Source organism: Natator depressus, chromosome 1 (genome assembly GCF_965152275.1).
Source record: "Natator depressus isolate rNatDep1 chromosome 1, rNatDep2.hap1, whole genome shotgun sequence".
Lineage (NCBI taxonomy): Eukaryota > Metazoa > Chordata > Testudines > Cheloniidae > Natator > Natator depressus.
This window is the reverse complement of record NC_134234.1, coordinates 105,937,210-105,962,789: the sequence shown is the minus strand read 5'-3', so window position 1 is coordinate 105,962,789 and position 25,580 is coordinate 105,937,210. Positions and strand designations below refer to the sequence as shown.

At 41.9% G+C, this 25,580-nt stretch overlaps 1 protein-coding gene and 1 long non-coding RNA gene across 5 annotated transcripts in view; one reads left to right on the top strand and one right to left on the bottom strand.

The window, feature by feature from the left end:
• The window catches only part of LOC141993831 (uncharacterized), a 30,537-nt gene extending 27,222 nt beyond the window's left edge, over positions 1 to 3,315 (top strand). The window contains exon 4 of the long non-coding RNA XR_012640952.1: positions 3,236 to 3,315. This is a non-coding gene — a long non-coding RNA (uncharacterized LOC141993831). The remainder of the gene's footprint in view (positions 1 to 3,235) is intronic.
• The window catches only part of MYO16 (myosin XVI), a 576,974-nt gene that overhangs the window by 205,053 nt on the left and 346,341 nt on the right, over positions 1 to 25,580 (bottom strand). For all 4 annotated transcript variants that reach the window (XM_074963511.1, XM_074963520.1, XM_074963529.1 and 1 more), the window contains exon 16: positions 7,158 to 7,305. In XM_074963511.1, the coding sequence (XP_074819612.1) occupies positions 7,158 to 7,305 (148 nt within the window). The remainder of the gene's footprint in view (positions 1 to 7,157; positions 7,306 to 25,580) is intronic.

The following is a 25,580-nucleotide window of genomic DNA, read 5'->3' as shown; positions in this document are numbered from 1 at the left end:
CTATGTCTCTTTGTTCTGTAAATGTCCAATGTAGCTTTCATGTCCCTCAAGGAAAGGACCTGTCGTAACTATGAGATTGTAAAGGATCATGCACATCCATAGGACTAGAAAAGAAACACGTACAATAATTAGCCTACATTTATTTTAACTCACAGTACAATAACTTTCTTAATAAATCTAAATTCAATCCATACCTAGACACAAAAGCAAACACAAAACAAGACAACCTGAAATTAACCTTTAAACCATTTATCATTTACTTTCATTAAAAACCGTAATAAACTTCTATAGTACTTTTAAAACAGTCAATACCAACAGAGAGCCTGGAAATTCCAAATACAGCCCCCGCCCCTAATTCAAATGCATGCAAATGAGGTCATTCAAACATCCTTTATTCACCCAGTAGCACCATCTTGAGAATCTCTCTTCACTCCTGACTCTCCCCTCTCTGTTCGGTCTTGCATCTCTAATACCATTGCCAATATCTCAGCATAGACATTCTGCCACCAGTTGGAAGTTATCTGGTTAAAAACAGAATTTATTTTCCCCCTTATTTGTCCCTCCCTTTTCTATCACTGCTATTAGTTACACTTTCATCTCCGTCACCTAGGCTCACAATCTCAGCATCACACTTGCCTCCTCTATTCATTCCCCTCCACCTTCCAAGCTGTTTCCACAGTTCATGCTTTTTATTTCCAGAAATTGTTTTTCATCAGCATTCCTGTCTATAAAATCCTTGTCCATGCCTTGGTCATCTCTGACATTGCCTTTGGAAGTCTTTTCAAATCTTGCCTCCCGTTTCTCTCTTAATTCCCATCCACTCAGTCCATCAAAAATGTGAATGACAAAATCATCTTCCTCACTTCCTCTTCATCTTCATCAAAGCATCACTCCCATTTTCTAATCTATTCATTAGCTTCCATTCACTTATGCATCATTTCCAAGTTCCCAGCCCTGACAATTAAACTGGTGCACAATTCCAGCCCTGGCTACATCACAGGTCTTATTGTTCTGACTCCTTATCTCACTTTTTCCACTGTGTCAGATCTTCCTGCCTATCTGCTTCTTTTGTCTCCTCCCACGCTCAGCTTTGTACCTTCTGACATGTAGTAACCTGTGACTGGAATAGTCTCCCATCCTGTACAAAACTACCATTATTCAAAGCCATCCCTAAAAATACATCTTTCATGAACCTTTCAACATCACTCCATCAATTGTAGCAAGAGAGTGAAAGGAGAAAGTGTTCGAAATATATATATATTTTTTAAAGAAGTGAAAATCTACAATACTTAAAAGCTGGTTCATAGCCAATTTCTTCTCTAGTCATTTGGTATGAGATTCTGGCTCAGTTGAAATCAATGGCAAAAGTCTCATTTCATCCCAGAGTTTCTTGTTTGTACCATCTATTAATCTCATAAATCAGCTTCTCAGAGAAGGGACAACAACATGTCATCCATGCCAGATGATGAAGCTTAAAATAAATTAATAATATTTTTTATTTCTTTAAATAAAAATGTTCATTTTTATACTGAAAATCAGGAACAAATAAGAGTTGTTTTAAAGCCTTTCCTACTCATCGTGCTTGATTAAATCTCAATGGGAACAAAGGCGTAGCCAGTGACCTTAACAAACCGTGGATAATCTTGAGACTGTTCAGTCTTCATTTTAATGGCTGCAATTTTAAACAAATTAAGAAAGGAACAAAAGTCAGACACAAACCATTTCAACCAGCTGAGCATGAACTAAAATTCAGTTTCAAAGGGGATTTTACCTAATTCAATTTGTTATTAGTATCATGCTTACACATGTTTAAAGAAAACATGACAGATTCAATCATTGGTGTTACCAGAATGATATGATCTCATCAAAGTATCAGTCAGAAAGAAGAAGTTGATGATGGGCCAAATCCTGCTTGCCTTACTCATGCAAAGAGTGTCATGATGTTAAATTAATCTCTGGTGTAACTCTGGCAACCAGGATGAACCTAGCTAACTGAACTATTCGTGTATAACAAAAGCATAATACGGACCAAAATGTTTCTTAACAGTGCAAATGACAATCTACTGTATATAAGTAAAGCAAAGCTTTATCAATAAAAGTAACTTTATGTATATATTCTGCTATCAATTACTTCTGGAGCTGGATACGATGTACAAGTGTAACTTCGACAGACCCCAGTCGTCAGTGGGCGGGATTGAACCTGGGACCTCAGTGCATGAGCCTCTACTGCATGAGCTAAAAGCCAACTGGCTCTTAGCTAAGGCTGTAGAGCAGACTCATTTAACTTTCTCTAAGTGGTCTGGGTGCCACTAGATGGGATAGAACACCACACCCAGGAGTGTGTGGGTTACACATGTATCTATTTAGAAATATTACTTTGTTCTTTTTGAATATTGATCCGCTATTGATGAGATAATGTCTTTGTTCGTATGAATCTAATTATCCAGGTCTTTGCTGAGTTGCTTCTTGCTGGAACTCCTTGCAAAGTAACTGCAAACTGTGCTATTTTCTGAATAAACTCAGTGATTCCAAACAATTTTTGCTAAAGAGGAATAAATTAATGCTCTCAAGCACAGCAAAACAATCTTTTTTGGTCTTAAAAGCCTTCAAAGGGTTTACAAGAAAAAAAATTAGAAGACAAATTTCACTGATTTTTCCCCTTTGAAATGATCTTTCTAGGGAAGCAATGTAGCTCCATATTTGTTTCAAAATTGCTGTACTAGCTCATTCTATCTGAAATGTGGCAACATATTTAAATACCAAAAGAGTAAGGAACTTAAGGTGTTACCAAGCAGTGCTACCATAAATATTTGTGCTTAAAAAGATCAGTGTAGATAAAGGTTTTCCACCAGAAATGAAAATTACATCATCAGCCTCTTTACAGGCCTGAAAATCTAGGACAGCTGTTTTATTCAAGTGTCAGCCAGTATGGAAGATGCACAAACTGTCAGAAAATGCCAAGGAAACATTCAAACACTGAGACATCAAAGGACCCATTTCTGATTATTTTAATTATTATTGTTCTTTATTTTTTTGCTGTTATCTAGTTGAAGCTGTGAACAGATGACCAATTTAAGAGGGGAAAAAAAGGAAGAGTTACTAAGCCTAGAGTAACTGTGATTCTTCAAGTTGTGTTGTTCTAATGGATTCCACCCTTGATGTGCATGTGCCCCTTGCACTCAAGATTAGATTATTCTGAGCAGCAGTGTTAGCTGGGGTTTTGCCTGTGTCCTAGATGTCCCTGTGCCATGCTGCCCAAGGACATAAAGCGTAAAGGAGGCTCGGCTGTGCCTCACCTTCTTCACCAATACAGAATCCTGGAAGAGTAAGACTCCGTAATAGTGGAATGGAGGACGAGTTGTGAAACCCATCTGGACAACACATCTTGATGCACTACAGTTACTGTAAGGTAAGCCACTGCTCTTTCTTCTTTGAGTGACTGTCCACATGGATCTCACTCTTGGTGATTAAGAAATAGTTATCTGTTTCCTTGGAGGTAGGTATATGAAATCTTCTTTAACAATGATTGGAGGACAGACCTACCAAAAAAGGCATCTGCTCTAAAAGCATCTACCAAAAAATAGAGTCTTGTAAATGTGTGGACTTAGCTCCATGTAACTGCCCTACAAATTTCAGAAATAGGAACATTCTTGAAACAGTTAGCAGAGGCTGTCTGAGCTGTACATAAGAACATAAGAATGGCCATACTGGGACAGACCAAAGGTCCATCCAGTCCAGTATCCTGTCTACCGACAGTGGCCAATGCCAGGTGCCCCAGAGGGATGAACCTAACAGGTAATGATCAAGTGATCTCTCTCCTGCCATCCATCTCCACCCTCTGACAAACAGAGGCTAGGGACACCATTCCTTACCCATCCTGGCTAATAGCCATTAATGGACTTAACGTCCATGAATTTATCCAATTCTCTGTTAAACTCCGTAATAGTCCTAGCCTTCACAACCTCCTCAGGCAAGGAATTCCACAGGTCGACTGTGCGCTGTGTGAAGAAGAACTTCCTTTTATTTGTTTTAAACCTGCTGCCCATTAATTTCATTTGGTGGCCCCTAGTTCTTATATTATGGGAACAAGTAAATAATTTTTCCTTATTCACTTTCTCCACACCACTCATGATTTTATAGACCTCTATCATATCCCCCCTTAGTCTCCTCTTTTCCAAGCTGAAAAGTCCTAGCCTATTTAATCTCTCCTCATATGGGACCCGTTCCAAACCCCTAATCATTTTAGTTGCCCTTTTCGGAAACTTTTGTAATGCCAGTATATCTTTTTTGAGATGAGGGGACCACATCTGTACGCAGTATTCAAGATGTGGGCATAGCATGGATTTATATAAGGGCAATAAGATATTTTCCGTCTTATTCTCTATTCCTTTTTTAATGATTCCTAACATCCCGTTTGCTTTTTTGACTGCAGCTACACACTGCGTGGACATCTTCAGAGAACTGTCCACGATGACTCCAAGATCTTTCTCTTGATTAGTTGTAGCTAAATTAGCCCCCATCATATTGTATGTATAGTTGGGGTTATTTTTTCCAATGTGCATTACTTTACATTTATCCACATTAAATTTCATTTGCCATTTTCTTGCCCAATCACTTAGTTTTTTGAGAGCTGTTTGAAGTTCTTCACAGTCTGCTTTGGTCTTAACTATCTTGAGCAGTTTAGTATCATCTGCAAACTTTGCCACCTCACTGTTTACCCCTTTGTCCAGATCATTTATGAATAAGTCCTAGGGGAACACCACTAGTTACCCCTCTCCATTCTGAAAAATTACTATTTATTCCTACCCTTTGTTCCCTGTCTAACCAGTTCTCAATCCATGAAAGGATCTTCCATCTTATCTCATGACAACTTAATTTACATAAGAGCCTTTGGTGAGGGACCTCATCAAAGGTTTCTGGAAATCTAAGTACACGGGATCCCCCTTGTCCACGTGTTTGTTGACCCCTTCAAAGAACTCTAATAGATTAGTAAGATATGATCTCCCTTTACAGAAACCAGGTTGATTTTTGCGCAACAATTTATGTTCTTCTATGTATCTGACAATTTTATTTCTTACTACTGTTTCAACTAATTTGCCCGGTACTGACGTTAGACTTACCAGTCTGTAATTGTCAGGATCACCTCTAGAGCCCTTTTAAAATATTGGCGTTACATTAGCTATCTTCCAGTCACTGGGTACAGAAGCTGATTTAAAGGACAGGTTACAAACCATAGTTAACAGTTCTGCAATATCACATTTGAGTTCTTTCAGAACTCTTGGGTGAATGCCATCTGGTCCCGGTGACTTGTTACTGTTAAGTTTCTCAATTAATTCCAAAACCTCCTCTAGTGACACTTCAATCTGTGACAATTCCTCAGATCTGTCACCTACAAAAGATGGCTCAGGTTTGGGAATCTCCCTAACGTCCTCAGCCATGAAGACTGAAGTACAGAATTCATTTAGTTTCTCTGTGATGACTTTATTGTTGTTAAGTGCTCCTTTTGTATCTCAATCATCCAGGGGCCCCACTGGTTGTGGAATGAGCTCTACTATGGGTAGGTGGATCTAACTTGGCTATCTTCTAATAAGTTCTTATAGCGTGGACACCTATTCTGATAATCTTTGTGAGGGTAGTGCCTGACCCTTAAGTCTATCAGCAAAAGCCATAAACTGTCTAGGTACCGTATGTTCCTGAGTGTTTTTGTCCTGTAAGGTACCATGACAATACCCTTACTACATCAAGTGTATGAAGTTTAGCTTCCACTGGGGTTGAGTGTGGCTTGGGGAAGGAAGCTGGGAGATGAATAAATTTGTTCAAATGGAATTCTGTAACAACTTTGAGGCAGAGCTTGGGATGAGGCCTAAAGTGACTGTCTTTATGAAACATGGCATAAGGGAGATACTGCCATGATGGCCTGTATCTCCCTTTCCATTTGAGCTGATGTAATGGCTACTAAAAAGTCAGTCTTCATTGATACATGGTAGAGGGAATAGGTTTGTTAAGGACTCAAAGCTGGTACCCATCAATCCTGTTAATAATATTCTGAGGTGCCAAGAAAAAGGGGGATCCCAAACTGGGAGGAAAAAAAAAAGGCTGTAAGGAATCTAGTCACTGAAGGGTGAGAAAATATAGCATGGTCCTGGACAGGAGAACAATGTGCAGATGTTGCTGCCATATGAATCTCATAGAACTAACAGAAAGTCCAGATTGTTTAAGGGCTAATAAATAGTCTGGTAGAGCTAAAATGGGTGTTGTTGAGGGTAACAGCTGGTACTAAGATGACCAGCTGGTTTGGGTTCTCTACAAGTCAGGTTACTTCGTAGCAAGACAGGGTGTGAATCTAGAGTGTATCCACAGAAAACATTACTGTGTGGCAAGCTGGGGTGTTGTAGATTCACACTTTGGCTTGCTGCACAGCAACTTGCCATGTAGACAAGCCCTTCGTCAGTCTAGCTGAGACTTTCCTGCTTTGGAGCAGAATGGTCTGAACTTCCCCTGAACAGCTTCTTTTGATGACTGTTAGCCAGCCAGCATACAGACCGTCAGATGTTTGGAATGTCAGATCTGACTGTTGTGCTGTGAGACTGTGTTGGGCAAAGAGGCAAAATAACATGGGGCTGCGCTGAGTGCTTCACCAGATCTGAATGCCATAGCTGCCTGGCCCCTGCTGGGACTCTCATGGTCATAGATCCTGCATCTTGCCTCAGCTTCTTCAGGACTCTCAGTATCATGAGGATCAGGGTAAGGCATACATCAGTCCCAGAGTCCAGGGGAGGAGAAAGGCATCTGACAGGAATCCCTTGCTGGAGGCCTCTCTGGAGCAGAACACTAGCATTTCTTGTTCTGGTCTGGGACAAACAGCTCTAGAAATGGTTTTCCCCTTTTTCAAAAAAAATCTAGGACACAGGCCTGGCCCCCACAGAAACTTAATGCCAAAAGAATCTGATCTCATATGCCTGGGTTGCATGTAAACTGAGAATGAAACCCATGTGGACAATCACTTAAAAAAGAACAATAATTTTAAGCAAACATCTTTTCAAAATGAGGACTCTGTGTTCAACAGAAGTTGAAGGTGCTCAGCATCTCTGAGGAGTAAGGCATGAAATAGAAAAAAAAATATTAGCTCCATAGCAAACATGAAATTGGTCTCCTACCTGTGTGCAGACAAATTACTGAGGTACAGGCTGTACTTTTCTTCAGCCGACAGCCCATCCACCAACAAGTAAAAAACAAGAAAATTGCTCTGGTTGAGAGGCTGCATGACAACACGGGACTTCTCCAGCATGTACGTATAAATCCTTGCTGATTAAAACAAACAAACAAACAAGCGAATCATTAAATGGATTGTTTTTGACGTAAATTAAAAACCATTAGCTATCACAAAAGATGGAAGATAGACATTTACGCCTTATAAAAGGATCTAATAGTACAAGATGAAAGACAAACATAAATCTAATGCAAGAGCCACAGTCAAAACGCTGCCAGTAAAAACCCAAGAGGTTATAAATATAATGGGTGAAATCCTGGCTCCATTGAGAGTTAATGGCAAAACTCTTTATTGGTGAGCTTGGTAATATTGGTGGTCTTATATATTTTGCTTATCAGAGGAAACAGTAGTCAAACCCTTGAAAGAGGGAGAAACAGACCAACTACAATGTAACTATAAAACTTCCCTGAAATAAGAAAAGAAAGAAACTGAAGTTAAAATAAAATGCAGATATTATTTTTTGATTATGCACTCAAAGGAAATGCTCTCCAAAAACCTTAACTCTAAATTAAACATGTTTTGTATACAGGATAATATCAGTACTGTATATTCGGTAAAGTATGCAGCTAGTTTCAACATAAACTTCAGTGCAACATAAGCATTTAATAACTACTGATAAAGTATTTATGACAGATGGTATGGATCTGTAAGTGTTTATGACAGATGGTATGGTCCCTAATTCACAACAGAAATTTAGCATGTAGATGTGGGGATGGGTGTTGTGTTGAAGAAAACCCCAATCTGTTTGTCTGAAAAGATGATACAGAAATTGGCTGGGGCAGAGGTACGCAGACTGCTCTGTGAAATACAGCATCTGGGCTGGATCATTGAACCTTTAGAGGACAACCAATGAGCATCATTAAGGGACTTTGTGTCCTCGCTGAGCCATCTCCTGGAGTGGGCAGTGAACCAAGACCCTTCTGTGCATATACAGAACTGGATAAGACTGGTGCGGTGTGGGGTGTGGCAGGCCTAGTTCAAAGGAAACATGTCTGGACATGCAAGCTGACCCAGAAGGATGGATTAGGTAAAACAGATGGTCCGCAAGCAGGCTGACTAAAGAGTAGTCAGAGGAGAGAACTGCTTTTATGAGATGTAAACTATTCGTTCACTTCTCTGTAACTATTCTGAGAATGACTATTTATTTTGCTCATTCGAAGTGTAAACCTAAATACAGTAAGCGCTGTTTCTTTTCTTTTAATTCTATTTGCTCTCTCTTTTTAATAAATCTTGTCTTGGTTATGCTTACTGGTGTATGAATAGTTGGTTCCATACAAACATCCACGAAGAGAGGTGCAGAAAAGTAAAGCATTTTTGGATACTACACCTCCTTCTCAGTCTCAATCAAGGGGCATAAACAAAGGTGTCTACTCCCAGTAAATTGGGTTGCTATTAGGCTGCAGTAGATGAACATATGGGGAAAAGTCAAAGGAGGTGAGAGTTGAGTGGGGTGTTGGTCACAGTGTGCATTGTAATGGATTTAAAGCTGTATATGTAACTGTTCTGACTGTGTGTTTTGGGTATTGCACTTCTACGTTTCTGGAAGTCTTCTGTCTCCTAGTACATGGTTCTCAAAGCCGGTCCGCTGATTGTTCAGGGAAAGCCCCTGGCAGGCTAGACCGGTTTGTTTACTTGCCACGTCCGCAGGTTCGGCCGATCACAGCTCCCACTGGCCGCGGTCCGCCACTCCAGGCCAATGGGGGCTGCGGGAAGCAACGCGGGCCAAGGGACATGCTGGCCGCCCTTCCCGCAGCCCCTATTGGCCTGCAGTGGCAAACTGCAGCTAGTGGGAGCTGCGATTGGCCGAACCTGTGGACCGCGGCTGGTAAAGAAACCGGTCCGGTCCGCCAGGGGCTTTCCCTGAACAAGCGGCGGACTGGCTTTGAGAACCACTGTCCTAGAAGCAGCCACCATTTCTGTTCAATTTAGATACAACCTGTTACAGAAGATATACAAATTGGATCCATACATGTACTGTCTTGCATCTTGTGCAGTCATTTATGTGCAAAGGGAGCGAAAAGTAGTTATAAAATGATTCCATTCTGATTTGAAAGAATTATACACCCATTTTTTCACAAGTGTAAATGATTGGAAAAGGTGCAAGGCAGTAGAGAACTGGGCCCACTGTACTCTCACGGAAACTCCCCCTCTCCTTTTTGTTGTTTTCCTTTAAAGTCATTTACACTGAAAGTTTCTCATTGTATATATAAAACGTAATAGTTATAATGATAAGGATTTCAGTGCAAAAATTCCCACTGGCGGTGCCAAGCTTTGACTTCGTCTCTAATGCTGCCATTAGCAATCAAAATCACTATCACAATTTTTTCCCTAAGTAGAGATGTTAGGACTGATACTTCAGGGCTGTATGGCTGCTTTGTGCCACATGTATGACATAATCTTGCCCTAAAGCCATGATTTTAATCATTCCACAGAGGATGAACCCACTGGGGTCATACAGCCAGCGCAGGACATAGAGCCAGCATGTCAGTCATCTAGCCTACTGTTGGTGGACATAGAGCCAGCATGTCAGTCATCTAGCCTACTGTTAGTAAGAAAAAGGGGACAATGGTGGAAGAAAGAGATGTGTCTTGAAAACCATTATGCTGATCCTGGCCTGTGTTTTGGCCCCCCGTTTTACTGTTGCTGCACAGCATTTACTGCAGCACTGCTACTCTAACACAGATCGACAGCACAGGGAATCTGGCCTGAACAGAACTGCCCAAGAATCAGAGTCATTACATGACTGCGGTTCCACCAACGTGGAATAGAAAATATGAATCTGATTAATTAATAAGTTAAACATTCAGTGATGCCGAACACTTGTACATGCCAACACTATCAGGCCTTATTTAGGCAGTCAAAACTAAAACCAACCTCATTCAACTACTTTAAGAAATCCACTTAAATAAGGATAAATGTGCCTATTAATCATCTTGGTTTGCTCATCTCCAGATATGGGATGAACTGTTAAGAACTATCAGGTTTCTGATCAGCATGAATCAAAAACATCATCCTCTTAATGCAGCTTAATAGAATTCAGAAACAAACCTAACAGTGTACTATTCTTCTATAAGGTGAAATATGTTTTTTTAATCTGTGTGTGAAATAAAATGTATAAAGTTAAGGAAATATAATAGAGTTCTAAACCAAAGATGTACTGTATTATTTTTGTCCAGTAGAAATTATGCCTATACACAGCGAGGAAATTTCCACTCCCTTTCATAGATCACTTGACCTAGTCAGTAGTTACAAAGTCAGCAAGCAGACTCTGTATTGTAAGTGTGGACATTGGGTCCTTTTTTCAGCAATTCATTCTTTGAAACTGCATCTCTCTCTCTCTCTCTCAAAGACCATGCTGTCTTCAGCAGAGCTGTTTCAAAAGACAAAATAATGTTTGATGGATTAGAGCTGAACCATTTTGTGAGAATATATCAGAGAGCTGTTTTGGCTCCAGTCTCTTCACTTTTTGTATAACAAAAAATAATACTCTGAAAAGTGGTTGAGACCTGAAACCATTTTTTTTTAGCCAATCACCAGTACTTGTAACACACTGTTTCCTATGCTGTAATGACAAACATTTAGGGGAAAATAAATTCTGCTTCATCTCATGAATCAGGCTGTGTCCTTATGCTTTAACTTACTCTCAGAAATAATGGCTTTCTTTCTGAAAGTGAGGCTTGGGAACAGGGAAGTAGGAAACTGTCAGACTTGATTTCCTTTGGGCTTAACTGCTGACTTTCTTTTCAGATTTTTGAGAAGCTGAATGACCCTGGCTTACTTCCTTGACATGACATCCATGACAGCCAGGTGTCAACTGACTCAGGAAGACATTTTTTCCGCCTACATACTGAAATGTCCACGTTGGGTCTCAATTAACTTCTGGCAATACTAAAATCATCTGGTGTCATTTCTGTGCAATCAGTCTCTTCAGTGACTAAGGAATAAATATAAACAACTACTATAGTCTATCAGGCTAGCTCCAACTTCCATTAAACATTTAACATTTAATTTGCCAGAAACTGTTGTTCTTTGAGAGTCACCCCGATGCATTCCCACTTTTGGGACCTGTCCACTGGTGGTGGTAAGTTTGCGGCCAAGTGGGAATGCTGAAGCCATCAAAGAAGAAATAGCAGTTGCTTCAGATTATACTTAGCATATTCCCAGAAAGGTAATACACAGAATGATGCTCTGAGAAACAACAGTAGGGCACCTGAGCAATTTTAGGAGGTCTTCCCAGTGTTAGATAGGGCTTGAGGGGGGCAAGAAGAAACATTTTGGGATTGCATTGCTTTGGGGAAGGTGGAAGTTCAGACTGTGAGGTCCATTAGGCAGCTATGGAACTTCAGGACCTCACCAGACTGTAATTTATGAGTGGTCCTGGACTCCTTACTTACATTAAACTCTCACAGAGCAGGATCTAGGAGTAACACTTTCTACCATCTCCACATGACTGGTAGACTGCTTACCATCCTGGAGCACGATGACGACCTTGGTTATACATGCAGCTGGACTATAGCAATGCGATATCCATGGCATGAACCATTAATCCTTCAGAAACTCTGAGTACATAATGCTGCAGAACATCTCCTCAACAACATGGGCTACCACAAGTGCATCAAGCCTGTCCTCTGCTTTCTATACTGATTTTCTATTGAGTCAAGTTCAAACTCTTGGTCCTTATCTTCAAGGCACTCAATGACTTGGACCCAGCATATCTAAAAGATCACCTAAAGCTTGGAATAATAGCCAGCATGGGTTTGTCAAGCACAAATCATGCCGAATGAACCAAATTTCCTTCTTTGACAGGGTTACTGGCCTAGTGGATAGAGAGGAAGCAGTAGATGTGATATATTTTGTTTTTGGTAAGGCTTTTATGTTGTCCCACATGCTTTTTTCATAAGCAAAGTAAGGAAATGTGGTTTAGTTGAAATGAACTATAAGGTGGGTGGAACAACTGGTTGAAAAACTGAACTCAAAGGGTAGCTATCAAGGGTTTGCTATCAAACAGGGAACATGTATATTGTAGGGTTCTGCAGGGGTCTGTCATGGGTCTGATATTATTCAATACTTTCATTAATAGCTTGGAAAATGGATTGAAGAGTATCCTTATAAAATCTGTGGATGACACCAAACTTGGACAGGTTGCAAGCACTTTGGAGGACAGGACTGGAATTTAAAATGACCTTAACAAATTGTAGAATTGGTCTGAATTCAACAAGATTTCTGTAGCCTAGAGCACAGGTCACTTTCAGCTTTAAACTAGTATAAATGGTGGAATATCCGTTACGTGATGTCTTTAAATCATTATTTGAGGACTTCAGTAAATCAGCCAGAGGTTATGGGACTGTTACAGGAGTGGGTGGGTGAGGTTCTGTGGCCTGCAATATGCAGGAGGTCAGACTGGATGATCATGGTGGTCCCTTCTGACCTTAAAGTCTGTGAGATGAAATTCAATAAAGGCAAGTTCAAAGCTCTACATTAGGAAGGAAAAAAATCAAACAACCAATTACAAGTTGGGGAATCACTGACTAAGCAATAGTACTACTGAAAGGGATCTGCGGGTTATAGTGGATTACAAATTGAATATGAACCAGCAATGTGATGCAGGTACGAAAAATACTATTGTTCCCCTCTACTCAGTACTGGTGAGGCATCAGCTGGAGTATTGTCTCCAGTTTTGGTAGCTACACTTTTAAGAAAGATATGGATGAGTTGGAGAGAGTCCAGAGAAGTACAACAAAAATGATAGGAAGTTTAGAAAACCTGACCTAAAAAGAAAGGTAAAAAACACTGGGCATGTTTAATCTTGAGAAAAGAAGACCAAGGGGGGACCCAATACTAGTTTTCAAATACGTTAAGGGCTGTTAGAAAGAGGATGGTTATCAATTGTTCTCTCTGTGCACTTAAGATAGGACAAGAAGTAATTGGCTTAATCTGCAGCAAGAGAGATTTAGGTTAGCTATTAGGAAATTACCCTTAAAGTTAGAAAAATTTAAGTACCAGAATAGGTTACCAAGCAAGGGTGTAGAATCCCCATCATTGGAGGTTTTTAAGGACAGGTTAGACAGTCACCTCTCAGGGATGCTCTAGGTATACTTGGTCCTGCCTCAGCATTGGGGAATGGACTAGATGATTTATCAAGATGAAAGATGACCTACCAAGGTCTCTTTCAGTCCTACATTTCTATGATTCTATGTAGACTGTGACCGACAACTCCGCTTCTCAGGCAAAATGGAACTTTCTTCTATAAGGGTAAACCTCATCTGTAAGCAGATGGAGCTCTTTCAGAGGCTTGCTGGAAGCTGTTGATGTTTGGGTTTGGTAGGGTTATTTATTATGTACACACTATGTAATTGTATTACAGAAGGCAAGATCAAAGAAATGCACCTTGCTTTTCAATCAGAAGATGGTGAGATTTGTGATGGTCCTTGAATTTCCTCAGAAACTAAGAACCACCAGAAAGCTCACCACTTTCTGCTCCAAAACCAGGGTGTGTTTCTTTGCCCTGCCTTCTCTAATATAAATTCATAGCAGTATGTATATAAAAAAGATAAATAACCCTACCAAACACAAACACTCAACTGCATACACCATTCCTACCTTGGGGAGAAGATGAAAGAAAGAATAACCATGTGTGACAGATGTTAGTGATATTACTTAATGTACTACAGGAAGACCCTCAGATACTATTGTGATGAAGGAGGTATAAGACCCTATAGAGAAGAGAAGAGAAGAAATAGGAATCCTGAATCTTTAAACCAACTACAGGATTTTGTTATTTTTTAAGACCCTGACTTATGAGGACTATCAGTCTCCATTTTTCAGCTGTGCACTAAGGCACATTTTTAGGGTGAAAAATGTCCTTTCTAATTAGGGCTGTCAGTTAATCGCAGTTAACTCAAGCAAATAACTCAAAACAAATTAACTCTATTAAAAATTAATTGGGATTAATGGCCGTTTTAATCACACTGTTAAACAATAATAGAATACCAACTGAAATTTATTATAAATATGTTTGGATGTTTTTCTACATTTTCAAATATATTGATTTCAATTACAATGCAGAATACAAAGTATACATTGCTCATTTTATATGATTATTTTTATTATAAATATTTGCACTGTAAAAAAGATAAAATAAATAGTATTTTTCAGTTTACCTCATACAATCTCTTTATCGTGCAAGTGAAACTTCCAAATGTAGATTTTTCTTGGTTGCATAACTGCACTCAAAAACAAAACAATGTAAAACTTTAGAGCCTGTATCAGTGTGCTGCTCTTTTAAGACTGCTGACAGCATGTTCCACACTTCATCCCTCTCAGATTTTGGAAGGCACTGCAGATTCTTAAACCTTGGGTTGAGTGCTGTAGTTATCTTTAGAAATCTAACATCTAGCATTATGCCCCATATTCTTCATAGTAATATTATTATGAGTATGGCAAAATTATGATGTATTTTGTGCACGATAAGGCATGTGAGATATCATTGGAAAGGTTATGATTTACTGAATATGATTACCCTACTTGTATGCATATATCATTTTTGTATCTGAAGTTAGGAATATTGTCTATGCATCTATTACAAATGTGTTTACACTTGGGGAACACCCACTAGACAGAATGCAATCAGTCTAAATGGCTTGCTGGGAAGAGCGATTTGGGAGAACAATAGGCTTCAGAAGATGCTAATCACCCACCTGCTTCAAACAGCCTCTGAGTTATGACTGCAGGGACATGTGACCAAGTCACCTGGTACTGGACTCCATGATACTATTAGTGTTTTTCCACTGACTCGGGGTGGGGAATCAACCTGCGAGACAAAGGATTCCCGCCATATGCAAAAACTATTTAAGGCAGGGGAGTGAAACCATAATAGTTCGTTCTTCACTGACTCCCTGCCCAAGAAAGAGGACTCCTGGAAACACCTGAGAAACAAAAGGACTGAACTAGGGGGAAGGGCTGACCCCAGGCTAGAGGGTTGTATAGCCTGTGAATGGAATATCTAGAGATTTAAGCTGCGAACAAGTGCAGCTTGCCTTCAAGACTCTCTGCAAACTGCCTAGAACAACATTTAGGGTGAGAATTTGCTGTTCATATCCAATTTAATTAGTATATTAAGCTTAGATTGAGTTTTTGTTTTATTTTCTAGGTAATCTGCTTTGATTTGTTTGCTATCCCTTATAATCACTTAAAATCTATCTTTGTAGTTAATAAACTTGTTCTGTTTTCTCTAAAACCAGTGCATGTAGAAATCATAACTTGGGGCAGAAAGCTGTTTATATCCCTCTCCACATTGAGGGAGAGGGCAAATTTCATGAGCTTACGCTGTACAGTTCTCTGTGCAGCGCAAGACAGCACAATTTTGGGTTTACCCTCTAGAGGCGGGTATGCACTCCAGTATTGGGTAATTCCTTAGCTGATTTCAGTGTCTGTGTGTTTCTGCAGCTGGATGTGTCCCTACCTGTGTGCTGGTGAAAGTGTGAGACTGGGAGCGTCTGCAGCTTGTCGCAGCATTACAGGGTGACAGGGAGCCTAGGCTGGTGGGTCAAGCAGGCTCAGTGATACCCCAAGTCCTAGGTGGCACCCCGAAGGGGGGGAACCTGTCACAGGTAGCTTCTTTGTGTTTTGTCATATCTGCAGTGAAAGTGTTCTTAAATTGAACAACATGTGCTGGGTCATCATCCAAGATTGCCATAACACAAAATATGTGGCAGAATGTGGGTAAAACCACAGAGCAGGAGACATACAATTCTCCCCCAAGGAGTTCAGTCACAAATTTAATTAAGGCACAGTTTTTTTTAACGAGCTTCATCCGCATGGAAGCATGTCCTGTGGAATAGCGGTCGAAGCATGAAGGGGCATACAAATGTTGAGCATATCTGGCACGTAAATAGCTTGACAACAGTGCCATGCAAACACCTGTTCTCACGTTCAGGTGACATTGTAAATAAGCAGAAGGCAACATTACCTTCCTTAAATGTAAACAAACTTGTTTATCTGAGCGATTGGCTGAACGAGAAGTAAGACTGATGGGACTTGTTGGCTCTAAAGTTTTACATTGTGTTATTTTTGAGTGCATTTATGTAAAAAAATTCAAAATTTTAAAGTTGCACTTTCACTATAAAGAGATTGCACTACAGTACTTGAACGAGGTGAATTGAAAAAATATTATCTTATCTTTTTTACAGTGCAAATATTTGTAATAAAATAATAATATAAAGTGAACACTGTACACTTTGTATTCTATGTTGCAATTGAAATATATTTGAAAATGTAGAAAACATCCCAAAATATTTAAATAAATCGTATTCTATTGTTTAACAGTGTGATTAAAACTGTGATTAATCACATTTTTTAATATCATGATTAATCACAATTAATTTTTTAATAGTTTGACAGCCCTATTTAATGTATATACTTATTTTATTCACATTCAGGGAAGGAACATGAAGCAGCCTTTACATTTGTTTCTCAGAATATTTGGGGCATGGAAATGAGCAAATTAGTCCTGTTTCTATTGTATAAAGCACAACTGTACTAAGTCGCCAAAATGGATATGAGATGTTATTGTTTGATGTAAAATATAGGTCCTTTCTCATATGTTGAATCACTTGTGATAACAAACCACTGTATTACTTTGGAGGCTCTTACTCACTTCCTTCACATTGAATTATTGGCTGTAATTTTGTCAAGCATTCTCAGTTCTTGTTGCACCTCAGTGTGCATCTTCTATGATAATTTGACGTGAGTCAGACCTCGTAACAAAACATCTTTCATTAAGGTTTCTAAACAACCTAAAATCTTGCCGGTCGTGACCTAATTTTTAAAGTTTTGTTTACAAACCAGCTGCATTTGTCCCTGTTTGCATAAATGTCAGTTATAAAGTCACATCTCAAGAGAATCTGGTGCTTTTGATATTTACACTGTTCATTCATGTTTAAACAGTGCAAGAGACGGTAAATATTGCTGCAAATGCTCTTCCATAGAGTTACACAAAATCACTGAGTGGGTTTTAATCTACAGGTCAATACAATGGGCCTGATCCTCTTCTCACAGTGGTATAAATCAGCAGTAACTTCACTGAAAAAACTGCAGTAAGATGGCCTATTTCAACTTACAGCTACTAACAACAACGTATTAGCCACTTTTCCTGCTACATTCCTTGTCTTCTGGCACGTTGGCATGTAAATGATGACATCTTAAACTCCCTCAGACTCAGTAAGAGTCACTGGGCCAAATTCAGAGGTGATGTGTAACCAGGTGTAAGTTACATGTTAGTATATGTTAATGGACCTGACTCACCACTATATTATTACAACCACTGAAATCAACTAAGTGGTATAAAATTGAAGTAAGAATCCTGAATCAGAGCCTGGAAGTTTAGCTGCATCTAATTCATGGTGGAGAAAGCCAGATCAGTCAGCTAAGAATGTGTATTCTGGGAAAACAAAAAACAGACCCCAGGCATCTCAAAATGAGTACTCAAAATTAGTAGAAACTTTTGACCTTAATATCTCAGTGGGTCCATTCCACATATGCAAAATGGAGATAATACCATCACCTCATCTCATAGGGTTGTTGTGAAAATAAATTTGTTAATGTTTGTGAAGCACGCAGATACTGTAACGATGAGTGCCATAGGAAAGTCCATGAGGAAATAATAATTCTGTCTTCAGAGCAGGGTTTGAATAGTGTGCAGTACATTTAAGGCATGGGGCCACACATTGAACAATAAGGATAAAACAAAATATATAATACAGTAACTCCTCACTTAACGTTGTAGTTATGTTCCTGAAAAATGCGACTTTATGCAAAACAATGTTAAGCGAATCCAATTTCCCCGTAAGAATTAATGTAAATAGGGGCGTTAGGTTCCAGGGAATTTTTTTTTGCCATACAAAAGACATATACATATACAGTATAGGTTTTAAACAAGTTTAAACAAACAGTTTAATATTTTACACAGCAATGAATGATTATGCAGCTTGGTTGAGGTGGTGGAGTCAGAGGGTGGAATATTTCCCAGGGAATGCCTTGCTGCTGAATGATGAACTAGCACTTGCCTGAGCCCTTAAGGGTTAATACGCTGTTGTTAACGTAGTCTCACACTCTACAAGGCAGCATGGACTGAGGCGGGAGGGAGGAAACACAATAGATGCAGGGCAGTAGTTGCAAACACTTCCCTGCAAAAACTGAACATGATGATGAGCCCATGCTATCCAGCTGGAGCGTACCGCTCCCTCCTCCTGACAGCATATGCACGGCTGCACAGGTGCTGACTTTCCAAAGTGCTGGGGGGTGCATGCATGAGTGAGAGACGTGCATTGCCCCTTTAAGTACAGTGATGCCACTACAAGTATGTTGCCCTTTTAGGCAGATCAACCAGTGCAGACAGGAAGCAACAGCTTCCAGCAAGCTCCCTCCATTCTGTCCCGGAGCCCTGTCCCCCTCCTCCGCTTTGTGGAGAGAGGGTACAGAGCCAGGGGCAGAGGCAGGGGGACATCCTGACATCAGCACCCCTCTCCTGCCCTCCCCCAGCAAGCAGGAAGCTCCAGGGAACAGCTCGAAGGCAGACGGCAGGAGCAGCACGGCAGTTGGGGGAGGGCCACCTGAACTGCTGATGGGCAGCTCCCCAGCCACGGTACCTTACAGGGAATTTAGGGTAGCTGATGGGGGTGGTGGAAAGTTGCCGCTCTCCCCCCCCTCCCGGTTCTAATCCGCATGAGGAGGGGCTGCTCTTCCTGCAAGCAGTGGACAAAGAAGGCAGCTGCCAAACAACGTTATAAGGGAGCATTGCGTAACTTCCCTAAGTGATCAACAACGTAACAACGAAACAACGCTAACTGGGACGACTTTAAGTGAGGAGTTACTGTAGCTGCTTATCAGTGAGCATCTCCATTATTTGTCCTGTGGACAAAAACAGCATGGCTTGATCATGTGGTCGGTTGCACTCATTTCTTTGCATGTCCCCTCCCCCCCGGTATCTGCAGCAGTGCTGCCATCTTCTTCAGCTCCAGGTGCCTCCTTCAGGCTGTCAGTCAGCCTATGCAAGTCTTGTCTAATTTGGCCTTCTGGCCAGGTCACACAGTCCAAACCCTTTTTTACCCTTCTGGGCTTAATTCTTTTTCCACAATCAACTCAGCAGGGTCCCTACCCTCAGTTGTGGCCACAAACAGACCCTACGATTTGGCTGTGGCCTAGTGTGATGGGGTGTGCGTTAATCCCACACTATGGGTGGGGGAAATCCCACCCCTCATACAATGCCGGGCATGCTTCAACTGTTGTGCTAGTAGAAAGGAGAGCAGTTCAGCTCAGTCTGGGCAGGCCACTGAGGAGGAAGCATGGTTGGTGGAGGCTCCAGGCTAAGAGCCGCTACAGCCCCTGACTGCAGGAACCAAAGATCCTAAGGACTCGACCGGAGACCTGCTACCTAAAGTTGATTGGTGGAAGTCAGAGTTCCAGAGAGCTACCCATGCCAGGGAACCCGGAGACCCCAACAACATATGGACTACAGCTTCAAGAAACACAGTAGGAAGGGGCCCAGGGAAGCGGAGTGAGTGGTATCTCCCACCCATGTAAAGTCAGTGTGTTGCAGTAGAATCCCTGCTGACTGGGTGGACTTGCCACTGACAGGGCCCGGAGCTGGGACCCAGTGGATTCGGGTGGGCCAGTGTTCCCCTACCACAGCCACCACCTCCCTTTGGTGGCAGCCACATGGACTCTGTCCATTGGGCCACACTATCTTGAGTGCAAGGACAGTCTGGTAGACTGCAACCATAGTGCCCTCACAACCCTGATCCACTCCAAAAGGGGGACGAGGTGTGCATACACTGCAACACTTAAGCAGCATTCTTCCTCACTCCACAGGTTCCAGCCTGGAACTGTCTTGCGAGCAGCAGGCAGCTCCTTTTATTTCACCCTGCTAGGCCTTGATTGGCTGCCGCTGGTTGTTAGCCCTTCTAGTGGCTGGAGGACCACATCTCAATGGCTCCCAGGATGCCTCTCTAGGCAAGCCTTCAGATCAAATACTGGCTGCTCTTTTCTTCTCAGAGAACTGGCTCCTGAGGTGAGGTACAGCAGAGCATCAGGGCCTCCAGTAGGAGGCCACAAAGGCCTGCTACACCCTGTCACATGCCTCCCCCTGCAGAAAGGAACCAGGGTGTTGGTCTTGTCCAAGGATAACATCCCTTCCTTTTTTTCCATGACTTTTGCACTTCCCTGGGTACAATTCATTACCTGCCCGTGCCTATATGGGTTCAAGCAGAATGATCCCATTGACTATCTTCTATAGGGCTACTGGCCTATTTACCTCCTTTGATCATTTCTTCCAGCATGGGGGCATTTCTTGTTTGGCTGCCTCAAGGAAGTCTGCCAGCCCTTTAACCATTTTTCTTGTCTCATCAGTGAATATGACAATACTACAAGTCATGTAGTATTCAGTATGTCATTCAAAATAAGTTGCATGTCTTGTAAGTCTAGTCCTCCGACAGCATTGGCGGTAACCAACAGCACTGTGCAAGAAGGCTTCTCTGCCTCTTTGGGAATGGCCTTCTGGCAGACACTCACATGCACAGCCTTTGGACACAAAGCCTTTTTTATCCAATTCAATTCCATCTTAGGATTTCTAATTATTACCAAATCACATCTTTTTTCCTATGGCCTTCATTAAAGAGTTTATGAAAGCCCATTTCTGAGCCTCTTGGACCCACATCACATTGTGTGTGATGTTACCAGTTGGAGAATCATTTTTGTTGTTCTCCCCTGAAACGTTCACTTTTGCTTATAGGCTAGTCTTCCTTTCAGCTCCCATTTGATTACTGCTGTGTGTTGATGTTTCCAAATCTGTGGTCTCAGGGGGGAGCATCAGCTCCTCTTCTTGCACTGTGGCTCCTTCTTGGGCATGTCATTTTCCCTTGTTGGTCTGGCAGCTTTCCTTTCCAGAGATCTGAGTCCTGCCTCAGCCTGTTTGTCTTGTGCCTGACATTCCCCAGAGCTCAATTCCCCCAGAGGGCTGCCTTCTCACTTTCTAGTAATTTGATTCTTTTATCACTGGTCTTAACTTTTCATCAAGTTCCCTCAATTCCTTTTGAGCAAGTGCTGTTGTTTGTCACCCTCTTCCTTCATCCTCGGGTGGGCTGACTCTTGCTCTCACTTTATGGCTTGAGCCAGAACCTCAGTCCATTGAAGAGCTTATTTCCTCTAGCTCCTACAAGAATAGTGCATTTTGGCCCTCTACAAGGTTGAGTTATGCCATGACTTCCTCCTTGACTTTATCAGCTGCAGTGACCTTGTCTTCTAATTTTCTGCACTCTGTTAGTTGTTGGGATTTTTGGGTAGCCACAGAGACTACTGTATCACCACAGCCTCTATGGTTGACACAGCCTCTGTATTGGTGTATGGTGCGGTACTTGAATACTTACCCCACTCCCTTGTGGGGACGTAAGCTTCCTGGTCAACTGTCAGCAAGCTTTCTACTTCAATGTCCATGCTTGTGTGCTTATTACAACTCCCTGCTCTCTCCTGGGTCATCATCCTCTGTCCTCTCAGTTCCTCAATTTGTTACTGATTATTTGTTGAGCTGGTTATTGGATCAGAATGATTCTTGTAGCTGGGTGTTGAGGTTGTCCCATTTTCCCATGAACAATTCTTTCTCGCTCTGTTGCTGCTGAAGCCCCAGGCTGAGCATTACATTCTACTCTTGCAAACTGATCTGCTGGGTCTCCAGTGCCGCATCTGGTCCTGGAGGGCTTTCAGAGCCACTTCATGTTCCTTTCACTGGCTTTGTAGCTAGCCCTGCACTTTAGAGACATTCTATGTAGCTGTCTGTAGATCCTGTTGCAGTTTCAGGTTATAAAACAGCAGAAATTTCAGCTCTTCATCCTTCCTCTGCTGGATCTCCTTGATCTTGGCTCTACTGTCAATCTAAACAGCTTCCTTCTCATCTGTAGTTGCTGGAAATTCTCTTGCTTCTCCTTTAGCTCCTCCTTGCCCAGCTCTTCTTGGAGCCGGGAGGTCTCAGCCTGATTTGCTACCTGCAGACTTTGCAGTTGCTCCTTTAGCAACCTCTTTTCTTCCTTTTCCATCTTCGATTTTAGCCCCAGTTCCAAAAGTAGCTGCACGACTGGGGAGGGACTAGTGCTTGAATCTGGCTGTTGGCCTGGATCTCTCACAGTTGGTCGTACAGCTTGTTTGCTCTCTTCTATTCCCGGTGTAGCAGTTGTTTCAATGTGGCACTGCACTATCCCCATTCTCAGTGTCTTTCACTTCTTCCCTTGGCTGGTTGATTAAACCTGTCTGGCTGCCCTTTCCAAAAGGCTTCCATCAATAGGTCAAGCCCTTGCTCCTCCTGTTTCAGTTCCTGGGAACTTGTCTTGTAAACTAGTTCCCTCTTCCCTTTATCTGTCTAATAGCCATTTGCCTGGCATTTCTTGGACTCTGATTCTATAGCTATTCCAGCCGCACTGCCCTCACCGCTAAAGGAGGGAGGGAAGATCTGTATTTGGACATCATCATATCTCCTACTGGCCTTAAACCTGTATTTGCTTTCCTAAACCAGTTATCCGCAGTCATGCTACTGCTTTGCCTCTTTTTGATTTGAGCCCTGCTTCCCTTCTAAAATCAGGATTCTCTGCTCATATGTATTGGCCACCACTGTGATGGTCCATCCCAGTCAGGTGGTTTCTGGCCTTTGACACCTTGTTCAGATGTGCAGTCATCCAAAGCCTGGAGTATTTTAGCCATCATCTGCCCTTATAAGTGTTAGAGCTGCACCCTTAACTGATGGACCTCTCAGGTGCTAACTCTGGCTTTTTCCTGAGGAAGACCCTGCTCCCTTTTGAGCATTTCAGCCAGCCCTTGCATCTAGGTCCGAGTAAGTAATTTCTCTCACTATCTGTTACTAGCCCTATCTGCCTGTTGGTTAGTTACTAGGCTTGCATCCTTTGCTTGAATAATTTTACCAGGAAAGTCCACATTTGCATCTCTAAACTGAATAACTTCTCCATCATCTCATTAGTTTTCTTGCCCCACGTGTTCCCTGGGATCCTGGGAATTTTGGGACCTTCCCCCAAGTTTCCTCACACTAGGGTCCTTGCTTTCTTCCCTGCAAGTGCTGGGGTTCTTCTGAATGTTTTGTTTGTTTGTTGGGTTAAGACTCCTGCATCAGGCCCTTTAAACTTCTGAAACTCTCCTGCCCGGTGGCTAAAGGAGGCATCACCATATCCCTGATAAACAGCGCGGATAGTGAACCATGTGATAGATTTGTCGAGTTACATTATTTCTCGTACCCCCATAGTGAGGTCCTCTCTATTTCCATTTCAAAATCCTTGCCAGATTATGTCTCTTTACATGCTCTAGCTCCCCACACATGAAACACATTACCTTTGGGACTTCACTCTTCTTAGCTCTGGGACTGTGTTTTGTCAGTCTCTTTAACAGCCATCAGAGTCTCTGGCACCTGAGAGCAGGCATCCTTTGTGATCCAGACCTCCCCTGGGTGCTTCAGTACTCAGCACCCACCAATAATTCTTTTTATCTCTGTTACTCCAGGGGCAAACCCAACATGTAGATCCCTCTTGCCCACAGTACCTGCCCCATTAGCAGGACTGTCTGACTTCTTCTCCTTTGGTGTCTGTGATGGCTGGGCCTATCCGGACACTGTCATAATGGGCTCCCTACCAAGCCTGAGACTAATGCTCCTGGACTTGTTGCTGCTGCTTCATCTGCAGATTCGAGATATCGGCGATCTCATGCTTGAGATGGGCGTAAGAATTGTTTTGTATTATGATCCCTCCTTGATGAAAGGCAGTCTTGCATCCTGCTTTTGGTACCATATTTTGGTGAGTTGCACTCACTTCTTGGAGCAACCCCTGGTGTCCTGGCACAGTGGTGCCATTTTCTTCAGCTCCCTCTGTGCCCTGCGGGTCTTCTGTGGCTCAGCCCTTCAGCTGGGTCACACAGTCCAACCTCCTTCCTGGGTACCACAAACTCAAATAAAAAAAAGTACCTTGCCCTTTAGCACCAATTATAACACAATAGTTTCGTACCCATCTGAGCTTAATTCCCTTTCCTCAATCAACCCAGCAGGGTTTCTCCTGCACTCCTGCCCTCAACTGTGGCCACAAACAGGCCCTGCCCGGGCCTGGTTCCTTTGACTGCGGCCTAGGAAGCATCCTTCTTCACTCCGCAGGCTACAGCCAGGAACTGTCTTGCTAGCAGCAGGCAGCTCCTTTTATTTTGGCCTGCTGGGCCTAGACTGGCTGGTGCTGGTTGCTAGGCCTTCTAGCTGCTAGAGGACCAGATCTCCATGGCTCCCAAAATGGCTGCTCCCGGGATGCCTCTCTAGGCAAGTGTGGAGATTTAATACCAGCTGCTCTTTTCCTCTCAGAGAACTATTTCCTGGCATGGGGTGCAGCAGAGCACTGGGGCCTCGAGCAGGGGGCCACAAAGGCCTGGTATATTTGATCTCAGATCATGTAATTAAAGGCTGTATTGTATAATGCATAGGCAACCTTAATCTGGCATTTCCTAACTTCTCACTGCTTGACTTTGCAACCTTAATAATGTTATTTTAATCTAGGTGTGTGTGTTTCTCTGTGTGTGTGTCTGTGTGTGCTAGTTATACATGGAGTAGCTCTATTGACTTCAATTAAAGATACATGAAATATAGGATTTTTAAAACCTGAGTTCTACAACCTTTAGCTTTAATCTTACATCCTCAAGTCAAAATGTGGTTTTAGTCCACGTTGATGTTTAAATCACCTTCTTTCTTCAAATCATCCTGCAGTGATTTATAAATGAAAAACCTTGCTTTACTCGTCTTAGTTTTAAATTTACTTCATAAGTATCATATTCCAACTAGAAAAAATCCTTTTGGTTACACACACCATGATATTTTCATCATGAAGGGAAAAGAATAAACCATCTAATTTTACTAAAGGTGCAGTGAGCTCTCCAGAAGAAAATCAAATGAGATTTTTTGTCCTTATTTCTGTGAACTGAAATATACCCAGAGAATGTACGTAGGGGACTTCTCTGAAAGCACAGACCAATTTGGAATGTTACAAAAATGGATTATTTTGGAAACATGAGGACAATTCACTCTAATTTACCCAGAAGCTAGACTGTAGCTTTTGCCACATAGCTGTGCCACTCCAGAAGCTTTTCAGGGAATTGTGCCTCTGTCAGCCGCCACCCCAAACCCCGATTTTCCTCCAGCATTTATAATGGTGTTAAATATATAAAAATGTGTTTTTAAATTTATAAGGGGTGTTGCACTCAGAGGCTTGCTATGTGAAAGGGGTCACCAGTG